We start from the raw sequence: 11,030 nt of genomic DNA on the forward strand, positions 1-11,030 counted from the left end.
GATTTTGAAATTATCAAAGTTTTAGACAAAGAGCAAAATAAAATCAGCTTTCCAACGCCTTCTGTAACATTTGGTATAGGTTGGCAGATTGCTGAACAACATCCATTAGATTACTCCAGTGACCCGGAGTTTTCGAATTTTGAAAGGTTTCATTATACTGAAGTTGACCTGAAGATTTCAAATATCACTGATAATCGAAAGGTTTTCATCTCTTTTGTACTGGCACTTTTTTTAGTCATTATTTTTAAATCTTTTATTGAATATTTTTAAATTTTATGTGACTTCATTTTTTTTTTTAATCTTATAGATAATTCCGGCAGAACTTGTGAAAGCAGCTTTGCTACCAAAAAAGCCAACATACTGTATTTTGCGCGATCAGAGAAAAAGGAGATTTTATTGTCAATTGGCTTGGAGCTCAAGACGAGATTCTGAATGCACTTTAACAAAGGGCTGGAAGAAATTCATAAAGGCGAACAACCTTACAGAAAATGAATCTCTTTGGTTCGGGATACATAAAGATGATCCACATGTTATTCATGTTGAAATCATGAACGAGATGAATTTATGAAAAATTAAAATTTTGTAATTTTTTTCATTGTGTTTTTTTTTTTAGCTTTGTGGTGAAAATTAGATGAATTGGATTTTATATCCAGAAATTTTGTATGCTTTCATGGAATCTTGTGTGATATATGCATTGTGAATTTTGATAAAATGTTATTGCTTTTTAATAAATAAATTATAGTATTTTATTTAACAGAATATTATTATATCATCCTTTAAATTTTGAATACCCATTCTTATTTATTTATAGTTTAGGAAATCACAATGATATAATTTAAAAAAAAAATCTGTAATTTAATATGTAATCTGGATTTTCTATCATCTTATTTGGAATTATGCAAAATGAAAATAAAATAATAAAAACAAAAATCATTCAAGTGCTCCGTGAGGGAGAGGGAAAGGGAAAGGGAAAGGGAGAGGGAGGGGGAGGGGGAGAGACAGAGAGAGGGGGGGGGGGAATGGGAGAAGGAGGGGGAGGAGAGGGAGAGGGAGAGGGAGAGAGAGCAATTCCCAAATTACATGAAAGCTTCTCCATCTTTTTCCGCATATCTCATTTCAAAGCCTCTGTTTTAAATGCTCCGAATGAGCTATCTGTTGCATTCTTTATATATTTTTTTAAATGTCCGTATTTATTTATGGATTATGAAATCAAAATTATATAGTGTAAAAAAAGTAATTTAATGTGATCCATTTTTTCTATCACATTTTCCATATGTTATAAATTGTGTATAAGTATTTAGAGATAGGAAAAACTAAATAAAAAAACGAAAATCATGTAATTTCTTATATTCTTACATCATAAACACATTAATCATTTATTTTTCATTTATATAAAAAAAATTAATCCATATATTAAAAACAATTTTGATATGTTCGGAAATATGCCCCCGTGCAACGGCACAAGTATATTTAATATGTAATTCATATTTTCAATCATCTTATTTGGAGATATGAAAAACGAAAATAAAAGGATAAAAACAAAAATCATACAAATTATTGTATTATTATATCATAAACAAATTAAAAACACGATAAATTATATCTACATTTTTTGTTCATTCATACAAAATATATAATTCTATATAATTAAAAGCAAATTATTATATACTTTGAAATATGTCCCCGTGCATAGGCACGGGTATACATACCAGTAATATCATATACTTGAATTCAAAGTTGAAACTTGAGTCTGCCACCTCTGTCTCAATCTTGTCAACACTCTTTAGTCTTATCACCTTTAGAAAAGCTTCTACACTCTTCCATTCGAACAAACCAGCTCATCCCCATCCCAAGTTAATTTCATTTTTTCATTCGGCCTTGATGTAAATCTATTAGAAGAAAAATGCTTCATCTTCTTCTCTTAATCTCCTTTCTAGAACTGCGAAGCATGAAAGCACAAATGTAGCTGAAGACTAGAGGAGACTCATGGTGTGGGAGGAGTCATTAGCGATGGAACATGGACTGGGCGAGCCCCTAGAGGGGCAACGCCCAGGGTTTTGACCGCCCCGTGGCGGGACCCCAAGCCAGTAAGGTTGGGCCTCGTTCAGCCAGGCCCACACGGCCCATTAAGGACATTAGCATATGGAGGCCCAACACTACCTCTATAAATAGGTAGCAGATACCAATTGTAAGGGATTTTTGCTCATTTTATGAATACACACATGAAATTCAGTTATTCTCTCTCTAGATCTCTCTCTTAAGTGCAATCACTTCTCTCTCTAGGGATTACACCCTTTCTCAATGTTCTTACCCGGAACAGAACATACCAAAGCATGGTTATTTTTGCCCAGGTTGCCAATTTTGTTTTACCCAAAAAGGGCCTTGCGGCCCAAATCAAAAAAAAATTTGGTGGCGGAGCCCGGGCATGCGCCCAGGCTAGCCGGGCGCGGGCTCCGCCCCTGAGGTCGAGCCGGGGTCCGACCGGTCAAGGCACAGGTTCAAGGTTCAAAGGTCGAACTGAGGTCCGACCGTGATAATTTAAATAATACATTACACATATATTAATATATAATATATGTCATTTTTGTGAATAATGAATAGCTTATTAATAGTATTTGATAAATTTCTTGTCTATTAAATATAAAATAATGAATATAATATTACATTTACATAAATTATGCTTATAAAAAAATAACATTTACATAAATTATTACTTAGTTTATCTCAATATTAAAATAAATAAGTACACATTGATAAAAGAGAAAAAGCTTTAAGCAAATGTACTTGCATGCACGGATGCCACTGCACTGCTTGGAAAGGTGTGATTCATCCGATAAGGAGTAATGATATATACACACCTCATTTTTTAAATACGAGTAATGATATATACACACCTCATTTTTTAAACACTCCATTTCCACCTCTTTTTATTTCTATCTCTCTCATCTTTTCATCTATCACATCTCATATTTTCTCTCTCTTACTTTTTCTTTTCTTCCTATCTCTTTCATCATTCCACCTCTTCACCTCAAAAGAGAGGTGTGGATGAAACATTACCCATCCAATAAGTAATATAGTAAATAACTTTGGCTATTAATACCCTAGTTGAATAGTGTCCTACTGGTAAGCTTGAGTTTTTGCTACCCTCATGTCACGTCTTCAAATCCTACAGCGTGCAATATTTTCATTTACTAACATGCATTTTTACATTTAATAAAAAACCGTGAACCGGCCGGTTCTGACCGGTTTTCCCGGTTCCAGACCGGTTCAGCGGTTCTTTATCCGGTTTGATAGAAGGTCGGTTATATATGCTGACCGAACCGGCCATACGCCCGGTTCCCGATTGAACCGGCCGGTCCAGTTCGGTTTTCTGAACTATGCTTTAAACCATCAAATAAGGAAAGAGCCCATGAAATTTGACCTAATCCAACTCTCAAATTCTGCTTTGGATTCATTTGTTTACCGGTGCAACTTTTGAGCGTAAACACACCAATAACTTGAAACAATCGTTTCAAAATAATTTATAGTTAATGTGTAATTATAGTTTGCGATCAAGGTGATAAATATCGACCATTTATGAATCAATTATGTTCACACAAATTCCCTAGGTACTGAACGAGACTAGATGGTGTGTTAAATCAACTTCAACAAAATAGTGTGCAAGATAATGATTTTTCAGTTGGAGCTAATGTATTTAGGGCCCGTTTGGTGGTCATGATAGGATAGGTTATGATAGGATAGTAATTATATCCTGTTGTTATATGTTGTTTGTTGCGCCAGCAGGATAGGATAATATTATCATGTCTCTTATTCTATCATGTCCATCATGTGTAAAAGTTATCCTGAGGGGGAAGCTAGAATAGAACAGGATATGATACCAGTTATATATTTACTTTCGGTACCCTAACTCCAAATTAATTTATTTTAATATTATATAATTTATAATAATATTAATTAATAAATATAAAAATATTAATTTAACTAAAATAAAAATAAATAAAATTATTATTCATAAATAATAAAATATACTACTCACTTACAAATATTGATTTATTAATAGTAATAAACTAATTTAATATTTTCATCTCCTATTATTTAAAATTTATTTATCTACTTATATAATAATTTAAATATAAATTACTTTTAAAATAATAATATTTTTAATTTAGTTAATTTTTCTTATTTATCACGTGCCACAATTAAGTGAAAACCAATTGGTTACAAAAATTTATTTTTTAATAGTAATAGACTAATTTTCTATTTTCATCTCCTATTATTTAAAATTATTTATCTACCTATATAATAGTTTATAATTTAAATATAAAGTACTTTTGAAATAATTATATTCTTAATTTAGTTAACTTTTATTGTTAATTATCACGTGTCACAACTAAGTGAAAACCAATTGGTTAATTGCGTAATTTTATTTAAAATATAGGCTATTTACAAACAATAAAATAGGCTAATTAATAAAATTTTAATTAATTTTAGTTATTTTAAACTAGACTCATTCATAAAATTGTATAAAAAATTAAATTTAATAAAATGATCAATTTTTAAATATATATATTTATATATTTTTAAAAAAAACCAAATATATATATCAAGGGAGCTTGAGAAGCTCAATAGTACACGGTTCTGGATGAAACACAAAAGAGAAAGGGAAATTACAAGGTACATAAAGCAAAAACAAAAACTAGTACAAGAAATGAAATAAGAAACAAGGATACAAAAGATAAGAAACACAAGACTAGAAAGATGCAGGTAACGAGCTTCAACTATCCTATCCAGTCCTTATAAATAAGGATAAATGTATTTTTTATTCAAATATAAATTTGATACATTTTTCCTTATCATATCATGTCTTTATCATTTGCATTTCAAACACGTGATAGGATAAGAGCACCTTATCATATCATGTCTTTATCATTTGCATCTCAAACACATGATAGGATAAGAGTTTATCCTTCTATTATCCTATCATGTTGCTATCCTGTTTACATATCATATCTTATCCTGACCACCAAACAGGTCCTTAATGTTTTGCGATAGCTATAAATGGTATGTAGGCAATATGCATTGCCTCTAGATTGTCAAGGGTAAAGTTTATATTCTTGTTCTGATTTTTATGGATTTGAGGGTTATGATCGATTTTGTAGGTTTGTTATTATTGTTCTGGAAAAGGTTAATTTGTGGGTAAATTTTCTGGGTTTGGGGGTAGGGGTTAACTTGATTACCCATCCCTACATCTTCATCTTTCTAAGTCAATACATCACACGGATTTGAAGCTCCAAATTAATGTAAACGTCAGTAGATGTTATCAAGAGAAGTATAAAAGCTCAAAAAAGGTGTGAATTCGAACTTTCCCCCGATTTTCGTTATAATCTGGGTACTGGTTCGTGCCACAATTTAAATTGCGGAATGGGTTGGTTGTTATCGCAATTTTAATTGCGGTTTTGGTTTTAAAATTTCTTTGTAACGACCGTAATTTAAAGTGTGGGGTTCATACTTGGCCTACCGCTATGTAAATTGCGGTCAATAGCGTTTTATGTGACAGTAACTTAGTTTTGTGTTTGACTTAGTGAATTTTGTTGTCTATAGCATAATGGTGACTCGAAAATCTGAGGAAGTTGACAAGCCATCCCTAGATAATGATGATGATGGTAAAATTGTAGTTTGTGTGGATCTCACAGAGGCTTTTACTACTGATAAAGTAAGTATTAAACTGGTATTATAATGATGATGATGATGATGATTACGTTTCCTTGATGAGATAATGATTTGTAATCTTGTATCTGCAGGCTTTTGCATCCCGCACTGATCTTATTGATTGGGCTCGTCATGTAGGTAGAGAGAATAAATATCTTGTTGTTGTGACTAGGTCCGACTACAGATCTGAAAAGAGGAAACCTTTGTTAACATTGAGATGTGATCGTGGTGGGAAGTATATACCAGCGGCGCAAGTGTTGAAGCGCAGATAAACTGGAACAAAAAAGTTTGATTGCCCTTTCAAGCTAAGAGCAAAGCCTAACGAGATTGATGGGCGATGGAAGTTGAAATTTCATTATGGGATTCACAACCATGATACTGCTGAAATTTTACAAGGTTACTCTTTTGTTGGTCGTCTAAATCCTGATGAAAATGTCATGGTGAGAAGTATGGTTGAGAAAAGGGTTAAGCCAAGCGACATGTTGATTGCAATAAGGGAGAAAAAACCCAACAACCTGACTAGAATCAAACAAATCTACACTGAGAAACAATCAAATATACAATAGGATCAAAAGGGGACCTTTCACGGTCAGTAAATAGTATAAAACAATGACCGTAGTTTAAATTGCAGTCAGTATAAAAATTGCAAAAATTAACTTAACCGCAATTTACTGATCGTAGTTTAAATTGCCGTGAGTATAAAAATTAGAAAATTGGGAAGCTGTGTAGTAAACCAGCACAACAAAAACCCTGAGGAGCTACACCGTCTCCGACACTGTACGAGGTCGGTGAGTGCCAATTTGTACTGGATTTTCGCGACAACAACATTTGATTGATGAAATGCCCCTTTGCCAATTCCAAATCTCTCGTTTCACTTGCAGGTTTTTTCAATGGCTTTGAGGAATAAGATTCCATGGTGGCACGGCGTTGCTGCTCTGTTCGGAGAATCCTATCGCCGGTGTTACGCCACCAGCAGCAAAGTGGACCTGAAGAAACTCCGCCCCATGATTCTCAAAAGAATCGAGAAACGCTCCCAACTTTACCCCATTCCCTCCATGATTCCCGTTGCCAACGAGGTTCTCCTCTCTAGGAATGTTCTCATCCATGGCGTTTCCACCCTCCTCAATCACTTCCCTCTCATGTCTTGCAAGTCAGTGTTCTTTTTCTTTGAATGTTCTGAATTTAATCCTATATCATTAGTCATTCTCTAAAATCACTGTATTTGAGTTTTTATTGGTGATGTTTTATATTGAAGACATAAAGAGCAAGTAGGGAATTAGGGATTGATTGAATTGAAATTATCTTCACCTTTAAAGAACAAATTGAAAATGAATATTAAGAGATTTGGGTGCTCTTTTCCATTAGCTTCTTCTGCTTTGACATTACATGAAGTAGCTAGTCACTCATGAGCACTGGATATGTTTTGATCATTGTATATTTTTTTTCGTTCGAATGTCCATTTAGATATTAAATGATGGAGGAAAGAAAAGTGGGATTTTCTTGGTGAATGCAAAGAAGATTGGAAACATTAGCTTGTTTTAACATAAGTGAGCAAACACTTTTGCTTGTTACCGGTGCTTATAATTTATAAATGTTGAATGTTAAAATAAACCATGAGACAAACACTTCTACTTAAAATGCCAAAGTTTTTATTAAGAGTATTTTTCTGGTTTCTTATCTTTAGGAGTTACTACCATTTACTCGTTGTCAATTATTATTGTAAGGAATAATGTTTGAACCGTGTGATCATTAGGAAATTTGTATTTTACTTGGACTTGTTGTCTTCCCATTTTTGTAAGCTCAAGTTGTTGAAACTTGAAAACATTATATGCTTATCTACTCTTATTATGTATTTACAGATTCTGTCCAGAGATATATATTGGTGAGAAGGGGCATTTAATTCAGACTTGCCGGGGTTACAAGCATCGTGCCAAGCATCAGGTTCATGAATGGGTCCAAGGTGGTTTGAATGATATACTTGTTCCTGTTGAAACATTTCACTTGAAGAACATGTTCCAAAGTGTTATTAGGCATAATCAAAGGTTTGACTTTGATCGCATCCCTGCTGTTGTTGAGCTATGCTGGCAAGCCGGGGCTGATCCCCATGATGAAAACCTTAATTCAAGTAATTGGAACTTGGAGGATGCAAATGGCATTGTTGATGGAACTGAGTCCTTGTCACCAAGTGATCTTGCCTCTATAGCAAATAAAACTGTCAATGCTTGGGAGACTCTCAGGTCTGGGGTGGAGAAGTTGTTGTTGGTTTATCCGGCAAAAGTTTGTAAATATTGTTCTGAGGTGCATGTTGGGCCGTCTGGCCATAAAGCTAGGCTCTGTGGAGTGTTTAAGTATGAAAGTTGGAAAGGAACTCACTTTTGGACAAAAGCTAATGTGGATAATTTAGTGCCACCAAAGATTGTATGGAAACGAAGACCTCAAGATCCTCCTGTACTTTTGAATGCAGGGAGAAACTTCTATGGGCGTCTTCCAGCTGTATTGGATCTGTGCACAATAGCTGGTGCTATTGTGCCTGCTAAGTATAATATTATGATGAAAGTGCAAGGTATGTCTGGCCCTGCTAATAATAAGATCTGGACGGGCATTAGATAAACAAACTTATGCAAGCAACTGTGAGTTGAATGCTGATCCGGCACTCAATCAGGGAATGTCTGGAGAAGAAATCTGACTTGTCATTACTTTCATCTACGATTTTCTGCATAATTTTAAGGTTGTCTTGTTTGACATCATATCTGATTATAAATCCATATTCCTATTCTTGTGTTACTTACAGCAAGAAGTATTGTTTCCATATCTCATTTTCCTAAATATTTATGCAGAGCTATGAAAATCTCAGACATATATATGTGGCTGGACTTGATGGCGATGGACCCGCTCCTCAGGTTGCACAAAGGTAATCTAATGTTCTACTTCTCCAGTCAAAGATCCCAGTTTTCAGTTTTGATTATTTTTGTAAACCTTGTGGAATCATTAGTCCTATAATTGCTTGAAATATTGACACAAGAGATACTGCGTCTGTTGTTGTACATATCTGTAGCAAGTTCATCCCTGCCAAAACAGGGGGCAGTTTATCTCAGAAATTTCATTTTTCTTGACGTATCACATGAATAGAAGCTCTGCTTTATTTTCTATCAATTATTAAGTTTGTGAATTTGGAATATCTAAAGAATGAGGTAGAGGAAAAAGTATGGGATTATAAATGTTCATTGAAAAATATATAGAAAAGATTCTGATAAAATAAATACAAATCTTAACAAACAATGAAGTTATTAAAATCTACTCTAACAAACAATTTAAGTGATTAAATTCTGCTCTGAGTTTTCCAGTCAATAGTTACAACTTACAAACACTGCACTTTTCTCTTTATAGTACATCTTTTGCTTTAGAAAAACCAAGTCTCTAGTTTGTAGGCATGCTTTTGGCTTTTTTACTTGCAGACGGTGGTTTATTATCGAATATGGATAAATAGATTGCAGACGTTGTTTCATTGTGCATAAGTTCTTTCTACAAATAAAACTGCTTGAAGTCTGAACCAAATCCTTGAGATAAGAAAGAAAATGATTTGGTGATTGGCTTTTATTGTTAGCCAAGGATAATGTAATTAACCTTGTTTGCATTGTCTAATGTAACAACCAATTTGGTGAAGGAAAGAGAGAACTAGGGATTTGGTTCTTCTAAAGTCTACAAGCAAGATTCTTTTACTTGCTTAGTCATGAAAAATTCTGGGTTACCCCACTCAGATTTTCATGTTATGTGATTCACTTAACTTTAAAAACAAAAAAAAGAATATCGTTGTTCAAGCTCAATACTATTCTTAGGTTATTTGTGTCTGTGATGACTTATCACCATTTCATTAATTTCAATAGGAATATTTGAATTCCAGATTTGCAAATTTGATTGAACATCTAATGAATAAGGAGGACATTCATTTGGTCAAGTTCTTTTGTGTTTTTTCTTTGGGAAATATTGATGCTAAATGCTAATTAAGCTCTTGATAGTTGTTGATAAAGTATGCTACTGCATTAACTAAACCATACAATTTTTGTTAACCTTTATGAGATAATAAACTTAAAATCCTAAAAGTAGTAGCTGATATCAACTACATAGATGACATATTCTTTTAAACACATACATATATGTAAAACAGGAAGATTTCATGTAGAGTGTTATTCATCTTTTTGATTTCAAAAAAAGTGTTATTCATCTTTTGGATCTAAATGTGATAAACAAAGATGCAAGAAGGCAACATGTGACAAACAATGAAAAGCAATATATAATTGTGGTGATTTCAAGCTCAGGCATAACCACTGCGACTAACCGTTCCTTTAAAAACATATAGATAGTCCCCATTTTCAACTCCATGCCACCGGAGGCTACAACTATCGCGCATGATCCTCTGCTTGTGTATAAACAAATAGTCATCAACTGGCAGAACTTTTTTGCTTAGCAATAACTGCTTCAATTCACCAACAGTACTTATATCTCTCATCTCCACCGGAATGGTAGCTGCATTAAGCAAACTAGAGGAAGTTTGTACCACCAAGCTTAACTTTCTTGTGGGAGGTTCTTCTCTTGAGCGACTCACGGGCTTGAGGAACACCACAATTTCAGAAAATTCCCCAATGCCATACTCATGTAGCTTTCTGAATTCTTCATCCAATTCTATACCAGAAAAGAAAAGGGTCATTCTTTTGATGGGCATGCTATCAATGATGTGGATTTTTTCCTTCAAGATACGAATAGTATCTGTTCTGTCCACCTCAATATTAATCTTTCTAGCTGAAAATTTTACTGTGATTTGCATTTGGTTAGGATTATTAATGGGGCGTGGCTCCACTGGTTTGATGGTGAGGTGAACTTTTGTGCCTTCAGTGACTATAGGGTAATCTTCCATGTCTAACCCGTCCATGAGTTCCCACCCAGAAACTGTTAGGATTTGTGAAGCCATTGGAACACCATAGATTTGCTCAATATTTCTTTTGATTTCAGCAACTTTTTCTTGGGCACCCACTTCAAGGAAAAATTGGTTTGTTCTTGTGACAATTGCAATTATCATAGTGAAATTAATCTGGTGCCTGATATTCTTGGAAAGGAAGGAGGAAAATAAGAACAGAAAGTTTGAGCAGTCTTTTATTTAGAAGGACTGTATGTTAAATGTGTCAGTCATAAGCCATGAGGACTCAAAATTATATAGTTAGCCTCATGTGATTATGGATGCAAGTGAATGTAGATCGTTATACTCATGTCAAATATATGAGTGCTTGACACATGCCTTGAATTTATTCCCTAATGTGGGGTTCAAT

At 33.9% G+C, this 11,030-nt stretch overlaps 2 protein-coding genes across 3 annotated transcripts; one reads left to right on the forward strand and one right to left on the reverse strand.

The window, feature by feature from the left end:
- The first annotated feature begins 6,424 nt into the window (after positions 1-6,424).
- On the forward strand, positions 6,425-8,862 carry LOC130749380 (APO protein 4, mitochondrial). 2 transcript variants are annotated; one of them, XM_057602726.1, is made up of 4 exons: positions 6,425-6,493; positions 6,591-6,859; positions 7,569-8,437; positions 8,547-8,862. In XM_057602726.1, exons 2-3 carry the CDS (start codon positions 6,600-6,602, stop codon positions 8,317-8,319), a joined length of 1,011 nt encoding a protein of 336 aa, XP_057458709.1. In that variant the 5' UTR covers positions 6,425-6,493; positions 6,591-6,599; the 3' UTR covers positions 8,320-8,437; positions 8,547-8,862. The 2 variants fall into 2 exon arrangements, with proteins under 2 accessions (XP_057458709.1, XP_057458708.1); XM_057602725.1 differs by having other exon boundaries at positions 6,431-6,497.
- Positions 8,863-9,538: 676 nt separating this feature from the next.
- LOC130743874 (uncharacterized) lies at positions 9,539-10,783 on the reverse strand. Its single transcript, XM_057596095.1, has one exon. The coding sequence runs from the start codon at positions 10,781-10,783 to the stop codon at positions 10,022-10,024; it is 762 nt and encodes a 253-aa protein (XP_057452078.1). The 3' UTR covers positions 9,539-10,021.
- Between the last annotated feature and the right edge of the window lie 247 nt (positions 10,784-11,030).

Source organism: Lotus japonicus, chromosome 3 (assembly GCF_012489685.1).
Source record: "Lotus japonicus ecotype B-129 chromosome 3, LjGifu_v1.2".
Lineage (NCBI taxonomy): Eukaryota > Viridiplantae > Streptophyta > Magnoliopsida > Fabales > Fabaceae > Lotus > Lotus japonicus.

Bases quoted from the DNA above. Each gene is read 5' to 3' on its own strand.
- LOC130749380 (XM_057602726.1), top strand. From the start codon at position 6,600: ATGGCTTTGAGGAATAAGATTCCATGGTGGCACGGCGTTGCTGCTCTG. The intron at 6,860-7,568 runs GTCAGTGTTCTT...ATGTATTTACAG, and splicing joins TTCCCTCTCATGTCTTGCAA to ATTCTGTCCAGAGATATATA.
- LOC130743874 (XM_057596095.1), bottom strand. From the start codon at position 10,783: ATGATAATTGCAATTGTCACAAGAACAAACCAATTTTTCCTTGAAGTG.